Source organism: Taudactylus pleione, unplaced genomic scaffold (assembly GCF_031769625.1).
Source record: "Taudactylus pleione unplaced genomic scaffold, aTauple2 ptg000493l, whole genome shotgun sequence".
Taxonomy (NCBI): domain Eukaryota; kingdom Metazoa; phylum Chordata; class Amphibia; order Anura; family Myobatrachidae; genus Taudactylus; species Taudactylus pleione.
The window spans coordinates 2060453-2087084 of record NW_028284895.1 but is presented as its reverse complement, the minus strand read 5'-3'; the positions used below and the strand labels follow the sequence as shown (position 1 = coordinate 2087084).

The 26632-nt window shown below is 45.0% G+C and overlaps 1 protein-coding gene across 1 annotated transcript in view; it reads right to left on the bottom strand.

Moving 5' to 3' along the window:
* The window catches only part of LOC148502553 (uncharacterized), a 193630-nt gene that overhangs the window by 14091 nt on the left and 152907 nt on the right, over positions 1-26632 (bottom strand). Inside the window, exons 20-25 of the mRNA XM_088449715.1 lie at positions 21035-21079; positions 16853-16891; positions 14833-14871; positions 10420-10461; positions 7521-7553; positions 1918-2013 (exon numbers count right to left, since the gene is read on the bottom strand). Coding sequence (XP_088305841.1) covers positions 1918-2013; positions 7521-7553; positions 10420-10461; positions 14833-14871; positions 16853-16891; positions 21035-21079 — 294 coding nt within the window. The remainder of the gene's footprint in view (positions 1-1917; positions 2014-7520; positions 7554-10419; positions 10462-14832; positions 14872-16852; positions 16892-21034; positions 21080-26632) is intronic.

Here is a 26632-nt window from a genome sequence, read left to right as displayed (position 1 = left end):
TCGGCTGTGCAGCACAGCCAATGTGATATGTCGGTGAATGGCGACGTTCACCGTCATATCACGGAAACACACTGGCCGACGGGCAGCAGATACATTGGCCGATCAATTGATCGGCCAATGTATCAGTCAGTGTGTACCCAGCATAACCCTAACCCACCCCTGGGGATGCCTAACCCTAACCACACAGCTCCTCCGCGGCTAACAGCTAACCCTGCCCCGCTATACTTACGATCTGGATGCTGGCTTGTGGGATTCAGACGTCGGCATCTCAACTGATGTCGGGATTCCGGCACCGTTGTTCTGGCCACGGGCCGGCATTTCAACAGCCTGCGTTACGATTGTAGGTAAATTCACTACATCTCATTTATTTTTCCATGAAGCTGGTACCATGTATATAACCGCTGACTTTTTTTCTTCTTGAAGGTGTTGTATGTATGTGTGGCGTTATGGAAGGCTTTGTAGAGAAGGATAAACCATTTGAATTGGATCCCGGAGGATATGGCGAGCCAGTGGGGTGCTGCGGTTACAGTAAATGTCTTGCTGCGACATTTAGGTTAGACTGAATCGAGGCACTTTTGTTATTGTTGACGGTGAGATGGATTGTATGGTGACTCCGGAAGGGTAGGAGACCATGAGGTCTAGTTTTGAACATTTTGAGCTTCAGGTAGCAATGGGACACCCATGGCAAGATGGGAACAAGGGGTGGAGTTGGTCACATGAGATAGTACAGTAGATAGCGGGAGGAGAGGTAGATTTGGGTGTCGTCAGTGTAGACGTGGGACAGGAAGTCAAAAGAGCAGAGTTTACTGAGAGACGAGGTATCGGTGAGAAAAGCGAGGGCCGGCAATAAACTAAGGATGTAATTCATTAAATTCCTATACACTAAACTAGCAGGGCCGCCCTCCTTTGTGTTGTGTTTGTTCCCAAATGTAAAGAGCAGTATGCTGACACCAATTAGGTAAATGTTAATCCATATACTGTAATGGGGAATGTGATGTATTTTATAGTAAATCCTTCACCTTTCTGTCAGTGACTACAAAATGCTGCACAGGGTAATCAATAAGTGGTGGCATGCTGAAGGTACGTGTCTGAGGCAGAGCCGTAACTAGACTTTTTGGTGCCCTGTGCCAGAAAGAGCATTGGTGCCCCCCTTATTTTTAAATAGAGGGATAACACACCCGAAAAAGGGCCATGGCCTCATGGGGAAGGGAAGAGATAGGGGAGGCCAGGAGATGCTGGGGATGAAAGAAGAGGAAGCTACAAGTGAGAATTATAATAAACAGAAAACTGACAGGCCCAAACATTGCCCCCTGCCTTGCGGTGCCCTGTGCCATGGCAACGGCCGCAATACCCTAGTTACGGCCCTGGTCTGAGGGACAAGGATAAGTACGCCCGGTATTTCCGTAAGTCTTCTGGTTTGCGGATGACCCCATGTGATTTTAATTTGTCTGATACGTTTGTTAAAATTGCTTGTGTGTGTTATGTACATTTCATTATTACCTTCATATAAAGGAGCAGGCTCTTACTGTACATATACCTTTCTGTAATACTGTGACAATTGAGGTGGCAAAAGTCCAGAATTCTCATTACCTTTATTGCCCCTGTACCCACGGCAGAGTGGGCTACAACCCCCCCCCCCCTTCCCTCATGCAAGTTGCTGCTACTCCTGCCGCTTAGTAAATTTACCCCATAGAGTTTCTAGGCCCAGGCTGGCCTCTGCTGTGTTTAGCCTGGTGCTGTGTCCGGGTTGGGTATGAAATACCAGCAGTCGGGATTAATGCTGTCAAAATGCAGACAGCGGGATCCCGATGCTCGGTATCCAGACAGGGGTCGGGTAAGTATATTACCCCTCCCCTCTTCCCCCCGTAAATATTAGAGCGTCTACTGTACTGTACCTCATGTCACGTGGTCACTTACCTTGCTCTATTGATTCTGGAGCGTGATTATCTGTGGCAGCAGACGGGGATGCGGCAGAATTCGGGGTACTTTCTTCTGCCATTTTCAAATCTGACTCTGAAATACAGGTTATTATACTGTAGGTTATAATTAGTGTCATACTGTCTGACATGAAGAGTCTCCTCAAGTATAACATTAAAAAAAAGCAATTATTTTTCCATGTTAAGAGGCATATTTACTAAAGGTATATTGCAGACGTCTTGCAGAGGATCCCCATAAGAGAGAAGCATCCCTAGGGTCCTGCAGCTGTCGCTGTCCCTCCAGTTCCGACAGCAATCGCAGCCCCCATCCTCGGTATTGAATTATGTCAGTTTTAATAAGCATTCTGGAGCTTGGCCCCGGCAGCTAGTGCCATCTTCAGATGGTGTTAGCCTGTGAGCTACCACATCACATATGTCTTTGGAGAGAGACCTGGTGGATCCCTCTCTGTCGGCCCCCACTGATGCGTGCGCAGGCCGTCAAATGCACATGCGCAGTACCCATGCTGGGTCCGGACCTGGAAGCAAAGTGATTGTGGTAGGGCTTTTTTTTTGGAAGCTCTGTCCTGGCACTTACAAAATGGCAAATGCAAGCGATCATTTTCATTAGCGCATTGCGATTTGGGGTGTAATGATCACATCACAACCATATCCTATGGTTAGTGATAAATAAGCCCCTAAATGTTGTTCAGGGTAAATATATATTTTCTAAAACAAAAATCTAACAAAATAATTATTTCATATCTAGAATATTTTTTTCTTTTGCCTTTTTGTGTTTTTTTTCTATGCAGCATTTTGAGAATATTAATAAATGTCCTTAACTCACCTCCTTTGTCTAATTATTATACATCAAATGTATTTATTGCTTCTAGGCAAAGCTCTAAATGTTGCTTTAATTCAGTAAAATATAAAGTTAAGAATGTCAGCAGAATTTTTAAATACTACTGTAATAAGTGTGTATGTATATAATAATAATATTATGTGATCTAATAACAGAAATCCAACTAACATTGTTTGGACACACTAAGGGCTCTATTTATTAACATTATTTTTACTAAAATAAAGTGAAAAAGGGTGTTTTCACACCCTTTTCACATTATTTTAGCTTCACCTGTAGTTTGCTATAGGGCAATTGGAGTAGAATTAGTAAAATTCTACTCCAAGCCCTAATTATCACTTATTTTTAGTAATCAGATCACATTTCCCATAATTGTAACGGGAAATGTGATCCGACCATAGTTACTAAAAATAAATTGTAAAAAAATACCGGGGGAAGCCCTGTGATAATAACGCCACCTGGAGGTGGCGTTATCCTGGGTCTCCCCCGGTTACCGGGCTCCCACTCTGTTCTAACGGGGAGAGCAGAGGCGGGAGCCGGTACCAGCAATCAGCTATGTGGTCTAAACAGACCGCAAGCTGATTACTGTAAAAAAAAAGAAAAAAAAAAATGAAACATTTTTTTTTTTACTTACCTGACTCCAGGGACCGGTGATCGGGCCTCCGGTGATGGCTCCTCTCCGGTCAGCTGATCTCCCACAGTGCACTGCTGCCCGGTCATCAGGTGATCGGGTCCCAGTGCAGTATGGGAGATCACCTGATCGGGAAGCCCAGAGAAGATCACCGGAGGCCAGGAGGATGCAGGTAAGTGTAATGAAGGGAGGGGGCGTCGTGGGGGTCCGTGATCGCGGGGGGCGGGGCTTAGCGTCGGTGGGGGTAGCAGCGATGGTGGGTCGGTGCATGCGCGGGCTCTTAGTCGCGGTATTTTTTCCGAAAATACCGCGACTAGAGTGCGGATGGAATCCGCAGGGACAGAGCTTTATCCCAAGCTCTGTCCCTGCAAGGGATTTATAGTAAATCCCTGTGATATTGCCTGAATTCGCAATGCGAATTCACTCGGTAATATCACACTACAATCCGCATTCAATATGCGGATTGTAGTAAATAGAGCCCTAAGGGAGGTATTCATGAAAGCTTGGAAAGAGATAAAATTGTGAGAGATAAAGTACAAACCAATCTGCTCCTAACTCACTTTACAGGCTGTTTGAAAAAAATTACAGGAGCTGATTGGTTGGTACTTTATCTTTCTATTTCCCAACGACTGTACCTCCCAGCATAACCACACACCTGAACCACTTCCAACTGCCACCCCACAAGTTTAATCAATAGCATCACTTACAGACACACTACTCACAGAAAGGCGGAACTTCACTGCCCCACTGACAACAGCATATCTTTGCCTCACTGACAGTAATACACATCACTGCCTCACTGACAGTAATACATATCACTGCCTCACTGACAGCAATACACATCACTGCCTCACTGACATACACACATCACTGCCTCACTGACAGCAATACACATCACTGCCTCACTGACAGCAATACACATCACTGCCTCACTGACAGTAATACACATCACTGCCTCACTGACACTAATACACATCATTGCCTCACTGACAGTAATACACATCACTGCCTCACTGACAGTAATACACATCACAGCTTCACTGACAGTAATACACATCACTGCCTCACTGACAGCAATACAAATCACTGCCTCACTGACAGCAATACACATCACTGACATACACACATCACTGCCTCACTGACAGCAATACACATCACTGCCTCACTGACAGCAATACACATCACTGCCTCACTGACAGACATACACATCACTGCCTCACTGACAGTACTACACATCACTGCCTCACTGACAACAATACACATCACTGCCTCACTGACAGTACTACACATCACTGCCTCACTGACAGTAATACACATCACTGCCTCACTGACAGTACTACACATCACTGCCTCACTGACAGCAATACACATCACTGTCTCACTGACAGTAATACACATCACTGCCTCACTGACACTAATACACATCATTGCCTCACTGACAGTAATACACATCACTGCCTCACTGACAGTAATACACATCACAGCTTCACTGACAGTAATACACATCACTGCCTCACTGACAGCAATACACATCACTGCCTCACTGACAGCAATACACATCACTGACATACACACATCACTGCCTCACTGACAGCAATACACATCACTGCCTCACTGACAGTACTACACATCACTGCCTCACTGACAGTACTACACATCACTGCCTCACTGACAACAATACACATCACTGCCTCACTGACAGTACTACACATCATTGCCTCACTGACAGTAATACACATCACTGCCTCACTGACAGTACTACACATCACTGCCTCACTGACAGTAATACACATCACTGCCTCACTGACAGCAATACAAATCACTGCCTCACTGACAGCAATACACATCACTGACATACACACATCACTGCCTCACTGACAGCAATACACATCACTGCCTCACTGACAGCAATACACATCACTGCCTCACTGACAGCAATACACATCACTGCCTCACTGACTGTAATACACATCACTGCCTCACTGACACTAATACACATCACTGCCTCACTGACACTAATACACATCACTGCCTCACTGACAGTAATACACATCACTGCCTCACTGACAGTAATACACATCACTGCCTCACTGACAGCAATACACATCACTGCCTCACTGACAGCAATACACATCACTGACATACACACATCACTGCCTCACTGACAGCAATACACATCACTGCCTCACTGACAGTACTACACATCACTGCCTCACTGACAGTACTACACATCACTGCCTCACTGACAGCAATACACATCACTGCCTCACTGACAGTAATACACATCACTGCCTCACTGACAGTACTACACATCACTGCCTCACTGACAGTAATACACATCACTGCCTCACTGACAGTACTATACATCACTGCCTCACTGACAGCAATACACATCACTGCCTCACTGACAGCAATACACATCACTGCCTCACTGACAGCAATACACATCACTGCCTCACTGACAACAATACACATCACTGCCTCACTGACAGTAATACACATCACTGCCTCACTGACAGTACTACACATCACTGCCTCACTGACAGACATACACATCACTGCCTCACTGACAGCAATACACATCACAGCCTCACTGACAGTACTACACATCACTGCCTCACTGACAGTACTACACATCACTGCCTCACTGACAGTACTACACATCACTGCCTCACTGACAGTAATACACATCACTGCCTCACTGACAGCAATACACATCACTGCCTCACTGACAGACATACACATCACTGCCTCACTGACAGTACTACACATCACTGCCTCACTGACAACAATACACATCACTGCCTCACTGACAGTACTACACATCACTGCCTCACTGACAGTACTACACATCACTGCCTCACTGACAGTACTACACATCACTGCCTCACTGACAGTACTACACATCACTGCCTCACTGACAGACATACACATCACTGCCTCACTGACAGACATACACATCACTGCCTCACTGACAGTACTACACATCACTGCCTCACTGACAGTAATACACATCACTGCCTCACTGACAGCAATACACATCACTGCCTCACTGACAGCAATACACATCTATTTCATTAACTTGCATTGTTATCCAGCTAAATGTTTATTAATTGGAAATAATTAAAATTAAGCAGACTATTCTCAACAATTTTTTCCTTCTATTCTGTATCTTTTTCACCCTAAATTACCTCTACGTAGAACTATTTACTCACAACAGGAGTGTTTTTATAAGATACAAGGGTGGCTAAATAAGTATGGTAACAGGACTTCTCACGTGTGAAGTCATGTTCATTCTAATTCCTCGCCAGGCCAGAGCAGGTAGACCACTGCTTCCCCTCACGGCCATTAGACTGTGACTTATATCAGTCATACTGTCACAACATCAGGTGTAAGATGGCGGAGCTGGTGGAACCATGGTCATACTTTGGGGTGCGTAGTGTGAGCACATTAGCGTATCTAAAGGGCACATCAGCAGCTGAAATCAATTTCCAACTTGTTGAGGTATACGGTGATAACGCCATGTCACAGAAACAGCTTTACTGCACAGGAGAAACATTCAATATGAGCAGTGATCTGGCCAGCCAAGCTGTTTATCCAAGGCAGTGCACCAAACCCAAATGTATGTGTGTATATATGTTATATACAGTATATATATATATGTGTGTGTGGTAATAATAAAATTATACATGGCTGAACTAGCATTCTTGTGGGGTAATGTCAGGTGGCTGCACTAGCATACTTGTGGGGGTAATGTCAGGTGGCTGCACTAGCATACTTGTGGGAGTAATGTCAGGTGGCTGCACTAGCATACTTGTGGGGGTAATTTCAGGTGGCTGCACTAGCATACTTGTGGGGGTCATTTCAGGTGGCTGCACTAGCATACTTGTGGGGGTCATTTCAGGTGGCTGCACTAGCATACTTACTTGTGGGGTAATGTCAGGTGGCTGCCCTGTCATACTTACTTGTGGGGGTAATGTCAGGTGTCTGCACTAGCATACTTGTGGGGGTAATGTCAGGTGTGTGCACAAGCATACTTGTGGGGGTAATGTCAGGTGTCTGCACTAGCATACTTACTTGTGGCAGTAATGTCAGGTGCCTGCCCTGTCATACTTACTTGTGGGGGTAATGTCAGATGGTTGAAAAGTGCCTGAAATAGATCAGAAGACATTCATGATATGTGACAATACTGTAAGTAATCACACGCTCTGACATGGGGTATTAGGTATAGGATAATGTGGGCACTGGGTTATAGCACTGCTGAATAGTGATGATTAATAATAAATACTGTAGGTAATCACACGCTCTGACATGGGGTATTAGGTATAGGATAATGTGAGCACTGGATTATAGCGCTGCTGAATAGTGATGATTAATAATAAATACTGTAGGTAATCACACGCTCTGACATGGGCATTAGGAATAGAATAATGTGGGCACTGGGTTATAGCACTGCTGATTAGTGATTAATAATAAATACTGTAGGTAATCACACGCTCTGACATGGGGTATTAGGTATAGGATAATGTGAGCACTGGATTATAGCGCTGCTGAATAGTGATGATTAATAATAAATACTGTAGGTAATCACACGCTCTGACATGGGCATTAGGAATAGAATAATGTGGGCACTGGGTTATAGCACTGCTTATTAGTGATTAATAATAATACTGTAGGTAATCACACGCTCTGACATGGGGTATTAGGTATAGGATAATGTGAGCACTGGATTATAGCGCTGCTGAATAGTGATGATTAATAATAAATACTGTAGGTAATCACACGCTCTGACATGGGCATTAGGAATAGAATAATGTGGGCACTGGGTTATAGCACTGCTGATTAGTGATTAATAATAAATACTGTAGGTAATCACACGCTCTGACATGGGGTATTAGGTATAGGATAATGTGGGCACTGGGTTATAGCACTGCTGAATAGTGATGATTAATAATAAATACTGTAGGTAATCACACGCTCTGACATGGGGTATTAGGTATAGGATAATGTGAGCACTGGATTATAGCGCTGCTGAATAGTGATGATTAATAATAAATACTGTAGGTAATCACACGCTCTGACATGGGCATTAGGAATAGAATAATGTGGGCACTGGGTTATAGCACTGCTGATTAGTGATTAATAATAAATACTGTAGGTAATCACACGCTCTGACATGGGGTATTAGGTGTAGGATAATGTGAGCACTGGATTATAGCGCTGCTGAATAGTGATGATTAATAATAAATACTGTAGGTAATCACACGCTCTGACATGGGCATTAGGAATAGAATAATGTGGGCACTGGGTTATAGCACTGCTTATTAGTGATTAATAATAAATACTGTAGGTAATCACACGCTCTGACATGGGGTATTAGGTATAGGATAATGTGAGCACTGGATTATAGCGCTGCTGAATAGTGATGATTAATAATAAATACTGTAGGTAATCACACGCTCTGACATGGGCATTAGGAATAGAATAATGTGGGCACTGGATTATAGCACTGCTGATTAGTGATTAATAATAAATACTGTAGGTAATCACACGCTCTGACATGGGGTATTAGGTATAGGATAATGTGAGCACTGGATTATAGCGCTGCTGAATAGTGATGATTAATAATAAATACTGTAGGTAATCACACGCTCTGACATGGGCATTAGGAATAGAATAATGTGGGCACTGGGTTATAGCACTGCTTATTAGTGATTAATAATAATACTGTAGGTAATCACACGCTCTGACATGGGGTATTAGGTATAGGATAATGTGAGCACTGGATTATAGCGCTGCTGAATAGTGATGATTAATAATAAATACTGTAGGTAATCACACGCTCTGACATGGGCATTAGGAATAGAATAATGTGGGCACTGGGTTATAGCACTGCTGATTAGTGATTAATAATAAATACTGTAGGTAATCACACGCTCTGACATGGGGTATTAGGTATAGGATAATGTGAGCACTGGGTTATAGCGCTGCTGAATAGTGATGATTAATAATAAATACTGTAGGTAATCACACGCTCTGACATGGGGTATTAGGTATAGGATAATGTGAGCACTGGGTTATAGCGCTGCTGAATAGTGATGATTAATAATAAATACTGTAGGTAATCACATGCTCTGACATGGGGTATTAGGTATAGGATAATGTGAGCACTGGGTTATAGCGCTGCTGAATAGTGATGACTAATAATAAATACTGTAGGTAATCACACGCTCTGACATGGGGTATTAGGTATAGGATAATGTGAGCACTGGGTTATAGCGCTGCTGATTAGTGATTAATAATAAATACTGTAGGTAATCACACGCTCTGACATGGGCATTAGGAATAGAATAATGTGGGCACTGGGTTATAGCACTGCTGATTAGTGATTAATAATAAATACTGTAGGTAATCACACGCTCTGACATGGGGTATTAGGTATAGGATAATGTGAGCACTGGGTTATAGCGCTGCTGAATAGTGATGATTAATAATAAATACTGTAGGTAATCACACGCTCTGACATGGGGTATTAGGTATAGGATAATGTGAGCACTGGGTTATAGCGCTGCTGAATAGTGATGATTAATAATAAATACTGTAGGTAATCACATGCTCTGACATGGGGTATTAGGTATAGGATAATGTGAGCACTGGGTTATAGCGCTGCTGAATAGTGATGACTAATAATAAATACTGTAGGTAATCACACGCTCTGACATGGGGTATTAGGTATAGGATAATGTGAGCACTGGGTTATAGCGCTGCTGATTAGTGATTAATAATAAATACTGTAGGTAATCACACGCTCTGACATGGGGTATTAGGTATAGGATAATGTGGGCACTGGGTTATAGCGCTGCTGATTAGTGATTAATAATAAATACTGTAGGTAATCACACGCTCTGACATGGGGTATTAGGTATAGGATAATGTGGGCACTGGGTTATAGCGCTGCTGATTTGTGATGATTAATAATAAATGCCGTAGCTCAGCTGTGAATGGCATTTACTTACTCTCATCTGCTGGCGTTATGTTGCTGTCTGCATCCCCCGGAGCTGGAACAGGAACAAACTACCATGAAGTCTCAGGACTGATATGAATAACTTATTATGCACACCACATGCTATATTCACCTAACAGACAATGGGGGATATGTATCACACTGACTGGTTGCTATGAACAACTTCTCTATCCAGAACTTTGTGGGCCCCCATAGTAACATTTTGAAGGTTCTAGAGCTGGGTCTGGGGGCCCCAACTACAGTTACGCCAATGTCTCTATATACACTTTGTAGAAAAAAGTGATTGGACACTGATAGGTTAATGACGTCTGTACGTTGTAGGTCCACCAAGTGCAGTGATTACTGCAGACACCCTTCTTGGCAAACTGTCCACAAGTCCTTGAACAACAGCAGGCGGTATGTTTTGCCATTCCAAGTACAGTGACCAACTATGACAACTGAAGGTGGTCGGGTCGGCCTAGAACGCACCCGTCGCTTAAATTCACCCCAGAGGTTCACAATCAGGTTAAGATCTGGACTCTGAGCTGGCAGGTCCATCCGGGTTACAAAGTTTTCTGTACACCAGTCCAGTGTCGCCCTGGAAACATGACAGTTGGGATTGTCGTCCTGATAAAAACATTTGTTGTTTCTGTAGAACTACGAGTGCATGGGCCTGACTACCAAGTGTTCTTGTCGAAACCGCCACATTAGTGGCAAATTGGAACTTGTGTGCAATGGTATGATGGAATGCGTTTCACTTGCATGGGAGTGTCCTATCACTTTTATCTATATAATGTGTCTCCCTGGTTTGATACATCTCAAAAAAAAAAAAAAAGTCCGGACAGCTTTCAGTCTTCCACACTATCGACCCTGAACAGCCTGAGCTCTGTCAGAGATCTGTAATTGTCCTCTTCCAGGGGTAATCAATGGAATAAATTATAGACACCTACCTCCACCTTAGCGGTGTTCTATCATTGCCCATTATTGACTCTCTAACACTTCTCCTACTAGACTCAATAGCAAGGCAGTAGCAAGTCAGCCCACCCACTTGTTCTTCTCAACTGAAACCCAATTCTTCCTTTTAGACAAGTTTTTGGATGCAATTTGTACCTTCACCCCTACCACATGACAAAGCGAGGCTCTTACCATGCTTAAGATAAACTAGAGTCTAATATTTTTACAAATTCCCCTAATGGTCTGGATCTCAATAGATTGACCGAGGTGTGTGATAGGGTAGCATTTTGTTTTTTTGTGGCTATTTTATTTCTATTTTTAGTTTTTTTCCCTCCCCCCCCTTCAAAGTATTTATTAAATGCACTAAAAAAAAGTCATAGAAATGGTGATACAATAATAAATGTGAGCACAGACGGGACACGGGCTGATTCAGCAAGGAACGCACGGAGGCAGACGCACGCACCTTTGCGAGTATATGCTAATAAATGCATACGCACGCAGAACAAGCCTACTCCCAGCACTACATAATACCACCCTCTTCCCTTGACGTGCGTCCTGTTATATCACTCAGGACAGTGGAAACATCGGTAACATTTAGAACCATCGAACACATTAGCATAATAGTGGTTGACCTGACTTCACGCAGGATTCCTGCCACTTCCTGCGTACAACAAGACCTCAGGCTTCGTCCGTCGCCGCAAGTGCTTAAATATGCACGCCCCTGAAACGCCGTTCAAACGCACAGGCACGCCTGCGTTTCCCCACCATTCCCCCCGTCACCACCCACAAACGGTACTTCCTGTCAATCACTGTGCTTTGCGCCTGCCTAGCCTCTGCACATGCAGCTCTCATCGCTGTAGCTAGTTTGCGCACTCTCGATGCATATGCAGTACGCAACAATCGGCCGATTGCGTGCGTCTGCATCCGTGCATTCCTTGCTGAGTTAGGCCCACAGTCCAGTAACCAGGAAACTATTAACAGCATTTTTCATATATTTAAAGGGAAGGGAACAAGAGGAGGAAAAGAAGAGAGGTAAAGGAATGAGGCAGGGGTTCCACGATAGGAGACATTGACAGGCCGAAAAGCATCAGTAAATACAAATATTAAAGATCAAGGGGTCTATTTACTAAGCAGTGTTAGGAGACAGAGTGAAAAGTGATAAGATGCCAGCCAATCAGCTTCTAACTGTCATTTTTCAAACACAGTCTGGGAGATGACAGTTGGGAGCTGATTGGCTGGCACCTTATCACTTTTCACTCTGTCTCCTAACACGGCTTAGTAAATAGACCGCCAAGGGGGAAGGATTATGCCATCGGGTCCAGTGAGACCATACTTTTAGTAAGGAAATGGGGGAGTTCCTCAGGATTCTCATGATGTACAGATGTACATTGTGTAATGTGCATCTTATTTGCATAATTAAACACACTCGGTATGACAAAACTACTTTGCTAAATTGCACTGATCAATTTGATTTGCGGCACTTGTATATCTGTGTGAGACTGAACCTGCGAACAAAGTGCTACGTTGCAGCGACCGCGGCTTTTTCCCCATGACAAGTTCTGTCGCGCTTCATCTGCGATTTTTTTTTTACATGTATAAAACTAATTCCTGTGCGGTTAAAGTTGCAGCCCGGCGTCTCTAGTACACCGTGAGCGGGGTTTGTCTGCAATGCGGATGAGAAGCAAAAGGTAAAGAAAAGGACATTACGCCACACCTCCCAGAGCAGCTCAGTCACGCTAGGCGTCTTGATGTATGGTGCATTGAGGCTAGGTGCATGAGGACACACCTGTACTCTTTTTGATATATGTACCACACCCTGTTACAGACTGAGGCAATAGAAGTGGGGGGATGGGGGGGGGGGCAGTGAGTGCTTCCAAAAGGCAGCAAGTTGTAGCACTCATGACGTAATTAGAAAGTGTATTAAGACCAAAAGTATCTGAACTATTACTCTAATAAAACAGAAGATTTGCTTCCCTTGACTTCGAACAAACTCCGCTCCAGATACTTTTTGTCTTAACTTTTAATACATTGTTTTAAAGGACGGGGTGAACCTCTTTATCTGAAATTGGCAGCAGGGTTATAGAGTGCTTAAAATGATACTCTGTATATATCATAATTAGAAGGCTGTTTAGGACAGTCTGTGATGGAGAAAGGGAGTAGTATGTACTTCGGGTCATGAGGAATTTGCAGATAAGGGATCTGAAAAGTTACAGTGGTGAGGTCCTTCCAAAAGGACTGAGGCTTGGACCAGTTCCACCCGATGTGCAGAAAAGCCTCCTCCTGATCGCAATTCCTCCAGCAGGCATCCAAGACATCATGGTAGATGGAGACAAAGGGCCAACAATCAAGCACTTTATATGCATTTTCTTTAATGGAGACATGAATGGATGATTTTGCGACACTATTGAAGATCTCAGCTCATTTTTCTTGATCAAACTGCTCTTCCAAATCAGAGTGCCATTTAATGTGGAATGGGACCCTTTTCGGCACCAGAGTTGGGGAGTAGGGCATTATAGAGAGTGGAGACCTTTGGACTGTAAAGCCAGAGATGCACAAACTCAGAGACAGGTCCACATCGAAGGTAAGAGTCCATGGAGTGGGGAAAAAAGTATGATACTGGTGGAACAGCTCCCTAGAAAACCCAGGTACTGTAGGCTCATCAAGTTGCATTATGGTGGGAAGATTCCCGCAGACTAGTGGGAGTTCAGGAGTAAGAATCCGGGTTTAGGCCCGACCACTGATGTGTGGAGAGAGACCAGGGAGGAAAGAGGGGATACCCACAGTGGAATAATTGGGGATAGCGAGGGAGGTAAATTGTCCTCTTTGTTAAAACATGACTTTACCTGGGGCCTATGGTGTGATGGTAGCCAAGGAGGCAACATACAGGATGGCCATCTAGCACAGCAACTCCACGCCCACCCAAACTCTGGTACCTGGCGGGAAATGCCATAGCACACACACTGAGCTGTTCTGGCCCAATGATAGTAGTAGCCATGATTAGGTATGCCCAGGCCACCAGCTGCAGAGAATCACTGCAGTATGCGAGATTGGATCTGGAGTTTCTTCTTTGACCAAATAAATGTTGTCACTATTGATATTAGGGTTGTTTTGTTTTTGTTTTTTTAAATAAACAAACTTTGTTTTATATTTTGGTTGGTAAATCTGGAAGCCCAAGTCCGGGTGTCCAGTTCCCGCCCCCATGCAGAACTCTGTAAGCCACCTCACACATACGCTGGTTGTCTACTCACTGGCCTGGAGAACTGTACGGCTACCTTTACCGTTACCGCCTAGCGTTGCTGAGGATCTGAGCGTCACTCAGCTGCCCCCGTGACCTTTCTTGTTTTATAAATTGCAGGAGAGAAGATTTTCTATCTCTTTAATGGGCAGTGATAGAGAATTTTCATTTCTGAGGGGACTTGATGGTTGATATATAGATCCTTAAATCATATTTAAAGTGTTTGCAGAAACTTACTTCCAGAAGCTGATATCATGGTGTCTCTGCTAGCAACCCCTGTAAATAGAGACCAAAGCAGGTGGTTACAACTTGTATAACATGCACTCATATTCTACCGACCAAATGTAACACTAATATGGGTAATAAACTATAAAACGATCATACATCCCAGTTACTGTATTTGTAGTTCATCGATAGATTTTATCCATAAACCTCATAAACACTGGCTACTGCTAACCAACCCCTTATTTTCCCAACACCCACTGCGCACACACAATTGTTGGGAGACACTATCAGCGCTGGGCTGTTTCTTCCCTGTTATAGGGTTACCAGTCTGTAATAGCCTGGTGCTGGTTGTGGCTGGGGGGCTCCATGCTGTTCTTCCCAACGCATTAGGGGCAACCAGCCCAGGCTATGAGTGCTGGGAAGGGGGGGGGTATTTATTTTCTTTTTTAATTCTACATTAAAGACATCAGTTACATTAAGATGATGATGCCGGCCTGGAATCCCTAACACATACAATCATCATTCAGAGGCATTTTTAGCTATCACATTTGCATTTTCGATAAATATGTCCCCAATTCTGTGTCAGACCCTTAGTCCGCATCCATGTTTCCTTAATAAGTGATTCCTCTATGACATCTAATATTCCTATTTAGGCTAGGGCTGACCAATAAAACAAACCTGTTCACTTTCACCGTATGTAGTCAAAATACTGACACTTAGAATGTCGACAGTGTTAAAATGTTGACATGTGCAGAATGTTAACATGTTCACAATGTAGACATGTGAAATGCCGACATTCTGTTCAGATCAGCAGTGGGGAATTAGGCTGTGGGAGGGGGGTTTAGACACTAGGGGGAGGATTAGGGTTAGTCATTAGGATTAGGCTACGGGAGAGGACATTAGGATTTGGCACTAGGAGAAGGGTTAAGGTTAGGCTACGGGAGGGGAGGGGAGGTTAGGATTAGGCACCAGGGGAAGGATTAAGGTTAGGCTATGGCAGGGGAGGTTAGGATTAGGCACTAGGGGAAGGGTTAAGGTTAGACTATGGGAGTGGAGGTTAGGATTAGGCAATAGGGGAAGGGTTTAGGTTAGGCTAAGGGAGGGGTGATTAAGATTAGGCTGTGGGAGGGGAGGATTAGGGTTAACCACGAGGGATAGGCTATGGCAGAGGAAATTAGGGTTAGGCACTAGGAGAAGGGTTATGGTTAGTTATGAGGGTTAGGCTACGGGAGGAGAGGTTAGGGTTAGGCACTAGAATTAGGGTTAGCGATACATGCCGCTGGAAGTTCTCATCAGCTAGCCGTCATACCTGGTAAATCACCACTAAAACACCAGGGACATTTTGTCATTGACATTTCACCAAGCATGTCGATGCTACAACCATGATTGTTGACATGATGAATGTCAACCAAATATACCACACCCCACTTTCATCCCTCTCTAACAAATAGGGTACAGATGTGTCCACATACATCTATCCTCCTCAAGTCGCGCTACACGTAACGTGGGAGCTCCGTGTGACTCGATAGCACAGAGCATCTCTTCGTGCACCTTTTTACCTTCAAATGCGCCTTATTTGCACAGCGATGCGGTAGCTCAAGCAGCTTCTGATGATATGCAGCATGCCTATGTTCTGTGTGCGACTGCGGGGGTATCTGCATGCAAAATGCTACGTCACTGTGTCACAGCCGCTGATACTGTAACGTAGCGTCTCGCATGCAGATACACCTGCAGTAGCACACAGAATATAGGCATGCCGCATGTCATTTTAATCAGCAGAAGCTGCTTGTGCTACATATTCACATCGCTGTTCGAATAAGATGCAATTGATGGAAAAAAGCAAGTAAAACGCTTGGTGCTAACGAGTCACTCCACGGCATGGCGCGACTAGAAGAGCTGTTTAACACGCAAGGGGGCTAGATGTATGAGGACCCATCTGTAGATTCTATGCATTGTCCATTTTCATGCCAATTAGTAGAAAATATTCTGGTAACTTTAGCAATTTATCCTGAGAACACATAAGCCGTTTTACCTTCGATTTTAGGAGTTCCTTGTAGTTGGTCTAAATCCGCTGTGAGTCAGAAATCAAAAGATAGTTTTAATTGGGATAAATATGAAGCATATGTGTCTTCTCTCCACATTCACTAGCACAGACCACGCAACGTGCGGGTGTTACTGCTCACAGCTTAAATGCAGGTAGGAGGGCGCGTTCATCCAAAGCCGTTTATGCAAAGGAAGGATTGCCGAAGTCCTGTCACCATACTACGTGTACTCCGCAAAGAAATATCATCTTTTAGTACCCAATGAGAACTTTCTAACAACTGGGTCTTTTTTTCTCAAAACAATATCCGACGTACAATCTTATTCTCTCTTTGATGTTCAATTCAAAGTTTAAAGAAAAAAAGCATAAAGGACTTTGGGCCTGATTCAGACCCACTCACGAGCGGCTGTCCGCTCGCAAGTGGCTCGATGGTCTGCACTGCGCATGCGCACGACGGAGGGAGCTCCGCCGTGCGCATGCGCGAGACGCGATGAGCGAAGGACTTTCCTTCGCTCGTTGTGTCTGATCAAAGGGGGCGTGCTGTCGATGTTGATTGACAGCACGCCCCCTTTGGTGGGGGGTATCACTTTTCACTGCTTTGTAAATAGACCCCAATGAGTTAAAGTCTTGTAGGTGAGAAGGCCCCTTCATAAACTCTTTGATGTAATATGAACATAGAGTGACGCCTGGCCTGGCCGCTATAAACTGATGAAAGATTTACAAGTATTTGTTTGCTGACATGACCCCTGTATAGACAGTAATAGCAACAGGGACTGTAGTTTGTATAAAGATACAACAATACATTGAAAAGACAGTTCTTAGGGCTCCATTTATTAACCAACCTTAATACCAGCGGAATATTTCACATAGTATCGCAGTGATGCAAATGAATGGGCCACTGGTATTCATCATTACTTATCCCTCTAGCGAGGTCCATCGGCATCCTTCACGTCAGCAGGGTCCTCCGCTCAGTTACTGGCAGCCTCTCACTGCCTGCGGCCTGCTTCTATGTCACGTGCTTACGCGTTGGTCAGTCTGCGCTTGTGCATGACTGATTTACCCGGCGGTGACCTGGCAGTGCCTGGAGAGCTTTGCTGAAGCCGGAAAGGCTGCTAAAGGTGGTGAGAGCATTGCAGTGACAAACAGCGGTAATCTTAGAGTACCACTGTTTGTTGAATACTGAAAGAATAACATAACCCCATTAGCACTCGCTAGATGGGTTTTGTACAATTGTTAAATGGGGCTCTCAGTACTTAAATTATAGATACTTTAAAATCTATTAGCAAGAAAAACAAATGATAATATATTATGATATACTGTACTTTATGCAGCTCAAGGCGCTTATGAAACTAGTTTGCAAAATAATCAATTTGCAATAATGGTGTTTGAGAGAGTGCTACACCCCTAGAGTACAGTGTACATGGCAAGGGGGGGTGCCGAACAATTGCAAGAAAAAAAAAATGTTTCTTGCTCAACATGCTGGAGCTGGCATAATGTGATATGTGATGCGCTATTTACGGGACATTTAAAAAAAAAAAAAGACATGAATAAATAAATTGTCAGCTGCATTTTTGCTAATTGATTTTCAACAATTCTGGTTTTGCTCTTTTTTTAATTTTTGTTATAAAAACTGTACCCTAGTGTCTTATGTGAGGTTTCCTACTTTACCTAACTCGCCAACGTAATTCATAGGAGTCAATTCAATTAAACGCAAAGAGGACAAATTACCGTGGTAACGGAGTGGAAACTCTGCCAACAGCAGCGCAACTTTCCCCCCTTGTGGCCTGATCTCGTCCCTGGACTCACGGTTTTTGCCCCATGGGGTGGAAAACATAAATTCGCAAGTCTATAGCACAGGTTCTCAAAGTCGGTCCTCAGGACCCCAAACGGTGCATGTTTTCCAGGTCTCACAGAATCACAAGTGAGATTTTAGCTGCACCTGTGGAGCTTTTAAAATGTGTTAGTGAATAATGAATACACCTGTGCACCTGCTAGGTGACCTTCAAAACTGTGTGGGGTCCTGAGGAGAGAGTTTTAGAACCACTGGTCTAGAGATACCATAAGTGCAGTATTTACTCGCACCGTGAGGGAACTCGCGGCTAATTGAATTGGCACCCTAAACTTTTATATGATTTGGGGGTCTATTTACTAATAATGGCTGACCAGCCGCGATTATTACCTATCCATATCGCCGGGGATATTTTCACTTTCAATGAAAATATCACCGCTATGTACAAAGGGGAACTCGCAGGATACCGAAACCGCTGTCCCCGCAAGTCATATCCCCGGCAAATTGTAGAAGTTTTTCACAAAGTGAAAGACTTCTCCAGGGGATGCTGACACTGCGCATGTTTACATTGTTATTTATCAATGATATTACTACCCGCATAAAAATGACTGCTTTGGTTTCCATCTTAACCTAACCCAAGCAACAGCCCTTGATGAAGTGGCTCTATCTACTATTTCCTCTCAGCGCCCACTATCATCGTTCTCAAAAACTTTCCTGCTAAGACAGACTACTTTAGAAGCCTCTTACAGGTCTATTTACTAAGCTGTGTTAGGAGATAAAGTGAACGGTACCAGCCAATCAGCTCCTAACTGTCATTTTTCAAACACAGCCTGTGACATTGCAGTTAGGACCTGATTGGCTGGTACCTTATCACCATTTACTTTATCTCCTAACACAGCTTAGTAAATAGACCCCTTAGTTGTTCGGATTTCATATCCGATACCCAGGACTCCTATCAAAATGCTCTGGATGTTGCCACAGAGCAGCAGTTTGGTGATAACTGTCCCCAGAGAAGATCTTGCTTTGCTATTGATGATCAGGTCAATTTGGCCTCTGTGGCGAATGTTATACAAAGTTTCTTTTCAGACCGTTTTACTCTAAGGGGCCCATTTATGATGACTTTTGATCGTAGGCAGCAAGTTTTAAAACTCGATGTGTATGATAATGATGATCCAGCCAATCAGCTTCCAACTTTTTTCAAACAGTTGACAGTTGGGAGCTGGTCGGCTGGAACATCATTATCATACACAACGCGTTTTAAAACTATGATAAAACTCGTTGCTAAATGAGCCTCTCAGGGGCCTATTTATTCATAAAATGTTATGTACAGTATCTCGGCTATGTAACAACAGCCTAAGATCCCCTGAAAAAATGAAACTACCGCTATAGTCCACAGTCCCCATTAATGTCAATGGGGTCTGCAGACTGGCAATAATGTACCAAACAGCGAAAAAGCGAAGCTTCTCAGAGTTTGGTCCCATTGGATTACGCCATCCTCAGATGGCATAAACCGCTTCAGTGGCAAACGCAGAATTTCTAGAGGGGGGTTTCCAAATGCTTGATTTTAGAGTGAGTGTGGCCAGTCCATGAACAGGGTAGAATTAGCACTTAACCAGCTTTAGTATGCATCATACATAGTATATTGTGTGTCATAATTCCAGCATATACAGGACCAGTGATCACAGTAAGCCATTAGATGCGGCAGTAGGGCCATCCTGCCTGAGCTAAATGTATTTATTTTAGATGTGGGCACCATTCCAGAGTATTAAAGCAAGTCCAGGAGTCTGGGAGCAGCAGAATAACTTAGAATTGCTCACGACATATATGTACATATTGGGCTCTATAGTAGCACATCCCTAACAGTGCATGTTTTCCAGTTCTCCTAGCAGGTTATTTATTACTGACTGATACATATTAAAAGATCCACAGGTGGTGCTAATTACTTCATTTGTGATACTGTGAAGAACATGCAGCACTAGTAAAATTCTATTACATTACTATTGCTATTGTGGTCATGGTGTGGGCTGGGGAGGGAGGCTTCCAGGCAGACGGAACCCCCCCCCCCCCTGCGTTTGCCTATGCGCTTTATGACTATGGAGGCATATTCAGAGGAGAGGCCGCAGCCTCTGGTACAGTAGCTGACATTGTGCGCATGTGCAGTGTCCGCTACCCGGGGGGAGTCTCAAGCTCCTTCGGAACCCCCGGGATGTAACTCTCAGGGACAGGGATTATCACTGCTGTGTTCTCAGCCCACCCCCCCATTCTTCGTACATAGGCCCCTAAATCTTTATTATTCCTTACACTCAGCCAACCATTTGCATAATATATATTTTTACATTTCAATAAATAGTCACATAGATGAGAAGAAAAACATTTGTATTTACCCACGGAGAGCCCCATGGCAGGTGTGCTGGCGGCAGGCGGTGAGGCTTGAAAGAAAAGATACATTAGGACTATCAGAAATTAAGTGTATTGTTCTAGTTCAAATAATCTTAATAATGGTGCAGTGATACATGTACGGCTATAGTAAGACTGGACTAAGCAAGATTAAAAAAGGATATTGTAGATTTAATTCATTAGGTATCCAAAAAACATTCGCCTGTTTGCTGTACTCTGTTATATCCTCTCACTTCAATAAAGTATCATCTATACACAGGTGTTTTATCATTTATGTCTTGTATTTCCCATATAAAATAAATAGCACTGAGAGTATTCTGCTTACTGTACTTATCTACTCTTCCGATTTGGCCGGGGGTCTCCCGAAAATCGTATACAGCTCTCGGCCCACCCGGAAAAATAGGCAAGCCTCCCGGCCAGGTCCCATCGAGACTCCAAGACAAACCCTTACTGCGGACGGTGACGCGAATCGCGCTAAATCATGTCGTCATGACCCCGCCCCCTGCTTCACAATGCAGATAATCTCAGCATTGTGTAACGGGTGTGGGGCCAAAATGACGCGATTCCGTGGCCACGTTCCCCGCTCTGCCCCCATTAATATGCCCGACCATGCACCCCTATGCAGCCCCTGCTTGACTGACCTGGCTGCCCCTCTCAGATGGGGCTGCCAGAATGTCGGCAATCATGGTATTCAGACTTTAACATCAGTCTCCCCTAAACCCATTCTTTGCACCATTGACTGTGCCAGAACATCGGAGGTTAGAATAATCCTCTAATCCCCTTCAGATTGTATTTTATTAGACATTATCTGGATAATGGGCCGGATTCAGAGACTGACTTTATAACAATGTATCTACTTTCGCTGTTCCTGCAGTTGAGCGATTGTTTTGCTGCTAGGCATGGTGAAAAGTCAGAGAAATCCTTCCGGCGCACGTGATTGCACTTGTGTATGGCATCGCTTGCACTTGGGGTTGGCGATCCCTGGGAGTTTCTGGGTGGAGACTGGGTGACTTAAAGTGGTCGCAAATGGGACGTTTCATGGGGGTGTTAGGGGTGGGTCTGGGAGCGCTGCTGAGTTCCCAATCACAATACCAAAGCTTCAATAGCCATGTTAGTTGGATTAGAGGAGAGTAACTACATTAGACCCTAAGCTACTGCAAATGTCTATGGTACAACCGATGTTGCATTGATGTTGGAGTGTCTACAATCTCCATCACAAATACACAGACCAGTGAGGCTGAGAGTGGGCGTCTCGCGGCTCGTATAATCCATCGCACCGTGGAGCACAAAGGGAAGGCTGAGATTAGCACTCGCATATTCCTGCAACCATTGCGAGGGCGGCTGTGACCACGGGCTGCATTATCAACCATTTCTGAATCAGGTTCATTGGCCCGCATTCAGACCCACTCGCGAGCGGCTGTCCGCTCGCAAGTGGGTCGATGGTCCCCACTGTGCATGCGCACGACGGAGGGAGCTCCGTCGTGCGCATGCGCGAGACCCGACGAGCGAAGGACTTTCCTTCGCTCGTAGTGTCTCATCAAAGGGGGCGTGCTGTCGATGGTGAGTGACAGCACGCCCCCTTTGGTGGGCGGGCCGGGGGCGTGCCTGCCAGATGGAGGCGTTCCCAAGGGAACGCCTACCGTCTGAAGCCGGCCCCACTGACATCACTAGTGATGTCAGTGGGAGTGATTTTGGCTCTGATAGAGCCAAAATCACTCCTGGCCTTGCGGTTGAAAAACCCAAACGCAGGCTTTTGCTCTCAGTTTCGATGGTCGCGATGGTCAAGACCATCGCGACCATCATTCTGCACGCTCGTATATGCTGTGGGTGGTGACCCACAGCTATACGAGCGTCCAGGAGGACGCTCCATATTAATGGAGGTGGGCCCTGATTCAGAGCGAGCGCTCTGGTCAGAGCGTTCGGCTCTGAATCAGGGCCATAGTCTGCACACTGCGTGTTCCTGACTTTACCCGTTATAACATACACAGTATTTCGAGATGTCACGCTGCATTGTATATAGCTGGTTGACCATACATCCTTTAAGGACATTACAGGGGAGAAAAATGTAAGATTCCAGAAATATTAACGGTCTCTCAGTCTGTCTGGAATAAAGGCCCTCATTCAGAGCCGTACGCTCTGAGCAGAGCGCACGCTCTGAATGAGGGCCGGGCTCCATTTTCATGGAGCGTCCTCCTGGACGCTCGTATAGCTGTGGGTCACCACCCACAGGCTATACGAGCGTGCTTTGTGATGGCCGCGATGGTCGAGACCATCGCGACCATCGAAATTGCGAACCGGAGGCTGCGGTTGAGGTTTTCAACCGCAAGCTCCGGAGTGATTTTGGCTCTATCAGAGCCAAAATCACTCCCACTGACATCACTAGTGATGTCAGTGGGCCGGCTTCTGACGGGAGGCGTTCCCGTGGGAACGCCCCCGTCAGGGAGGCACGCCCCCGGCACGCCCACCAAAGGGGGCGTGCTGTCAATCAACATTGACAGCAAGCCCCCTTTGATCGGACACAACGAGCGAAGGACTTTCCTTCGCTCGTCGCGTCTGGCGCATGCGCACGACGGAGCTCCCTCCATCGTGCGCATGCTCAGTTCATAACATCGACCCACTTGCGAGCGGACAGCCGCTCGCGAGTGGGTCTGAATCAGGCCCAAAGTTCGGTTCCCAGATTAATAGTGAACTTCTAAAACGTGATGATGAACCTGTTTATATTGTACATCTTAGATCTAGCAAAGGGACAGTGCGAAATCACTGCACAAAACTTTACAATTCTCTATGGGCAATAATATATAATTTTTAGTAATTTCCAGAAATGTAATGAAGCTGCAGATTCAATGCTGTTTGCAAGAAGTGAAAGTGACATACGTATATATTATACTTTGAAATACAGGGTATTACACTCACTATTGGCTCCAAAGGTTTTCTTATCACTTTTAAAGTAATTGACGTAATTTAGTGAAATGTGACACAGATATACCTTGGTCTATGAGAAACACGAGGAAGTCATAGCAAGTGGTGAAAGTGTCCGCCATTAGCATCCAGGCCAGCTGGTCACGCATGTGCGAAGTGAAGGCCAGCTGTTCACCACCTAGGGCCTGATTCAGAGCCGGTCGCTATTTGCGCTCGCTCGTCCAGAAAATAGGGGTGGCTATTCAAATGAACCGTTCGCTCTTTGCGGTCTGTTCACGCCTCTAGGTCTGAACGAGCGAATAAAACTTGCGGTCGTTTTTTGGGAAACTACGCCCCCTGGCCGCTCGCATCCTACGTCATGTCCACTATTTATTAGATTTAATCGAGTACATCGACCAGGGTATGAACTGCTCGCTATTCTTGTGGTTGGTTTTTGCTACCACAGTTTTGCGAGCAGTTCTGGCTATAAAATAACCCAGTGACGTGGTCAATGACGCTGCTGTTTTAAATATGCACACCCATAAAACACCCGTTTTGACCTTTAAGCACGCCTGCGATCGGATCTCCACTCCCCGTTTTCAAGCACCTTCCCCTGTTACCACCCACATACGCCTCATCCTGTCACTCAAATTAGCAGGCATTCGCTATTTTGCGAGCACATGAATTTTGGCCGCACTGACTGGTTCGCGCATGCGTATAACGATCCGTACGCATGCGCAGTTGGGCAAACATCGCTCGGAGCGAACGAGCTGCCGCTTACGAGCGGCTCTGAATCAGGCCCATAGGGCCTGATTCAGACCCACTCGCGAGTGGCTGTCCGCTCGCAAGTGGGTCGATGGTCTGCACTGAGCATGCGCACGACGGAGGGAGCTCCGTCGTGCGCATGCGCCAGACACGACGAGCGAAGGACTTTCCTTCGCTCGTTGTGTCCGATCAAAGGGGGCGTGCTGTCAATGTTGATTGACAGCACGCCCCCTTTGGTGGGCGTGCCGGGGGCGTGCCTCCCTGACGGGGGCGTTCCCACGGGAACGCCTCCCGTCAGAAGCCGGCCCACTGACATCACTAGTGATGTCAGTGGGAGTGATTTTGGCTCTGATAGAGCCAAAATCACTCCGGAGCTTGCGGTTGAAAATCTCAACCGCAGGCTCCGGCTCGCAATTTCGATGGTCGCGATGGTCACGACCATCGCGGCCATCAAAATGCACGCTCGTATAGCCTGTGGGTGGTGACCCACAGCTATACGAGCGTCCAGGAGGACGCTCCATGAAAATGGAGCCCGGCCCTCATGCAGAGCGTGCGCTCTGCTCAGAGCGTACGGCTCTGAATGAGGGCCATAGTCAGCAGCCCAGTCCAATATTGAAATAGGGAGCCACGAGGATGGCAGTGTGTGTGGTTCATATCGGCCACGTAACAGACACAAGGTGGGGTTGTGTCAAATTTCACTAAATTAAGCCAATTACTTTAAAAGTTATAAGAAAAACTTTGGGGCCAATAGCGGGTGAAACACCCTGTAGAACGTACTTTTACCTGGTGTGATTATCTCTTCTGCAGATGGGAATGACATCATGTCAATGTGCAAAGCAATCTGTTCCCCTAGAGGTGAAACAGTGACCATATATGTAGTTACTGTATGTCATTTGTTGCTATCTATAAAATAGTTCTAAATGACAGAGTTCATAAGGAAACACTGTGGGTCAGTACAGTTATTATTATTTTGTCAAAATCTTTTATCAGAAAGCGGTTTATGACCTTGCATCCGATTTGCAAACACTATAACCCAGCAATGAGAATCTGGTGGTCTGGGGGCCCCATGTGCGCTAAGAAAGGGGATTTATGGGACTCCTGATAATCAAATGCCCTCTTGTCCTATAATTCAGACAGCTCAGTGCACTCACACATAGATAGGCCGTATTCAATCAAAAGCGAAAAGCCGATATCCAGTCGGAAACTTATCTCCGTATTCAATTCCATCTGCTATTCGCGTACGCGGTAAGTCAATGCATTGTAATAGGAGAAAAGGATTCGCCTCTGAATAGCAGGAGAAAAGAAAAGCATTCTTTATATTTTAGGGTGCAAACGTGGGAAAACCACTCAGAACCCTTGGAACAGCCCCCAATGGGCAACTGTGTCAAAAAATTCTTAAAAGAAAACTCAACACCACAAAAAAGTACTTTCAATTTTGGGGGCGAAAAAGCACAAAGTGGGGGGACAAATTCGCAAACTAGCGAAATAAGGTTCTGGGGGTTCTCTAAGAAGGGGTTAAGTGTTTTTGGGATTGCAGGTGCTTTTTTGATGGAGGAATTTCACTTTTATTAAAACTACACTTTAAAGACATTAAAAGATGCTTGCACCCATTTTCAGGTGCCCCGAATGTGCCAGGACTATTAATTTTCTCCAAAAAATCCTGCTTTATGCCATTCTTCACCACTTGTGCATAGACGCTAATTAGTGGCAATTGTGCGAGTTAAGTACCCAAAATAGTTTTATTAGGGCTAATTAGGCATTACGACATTGATCCCCAATGTTTCTGCATCTTTTTGGAGGGTTCAGGCTGATTTCCCCGATTCTGACACCACTTTTCGACTGTTCTGACTCCGCGTGTCTCCGTTTTTGCGTCTTTTGGAATTGAATAGGGCAAATAGCAGGTACGTGCACGATAAATTTCT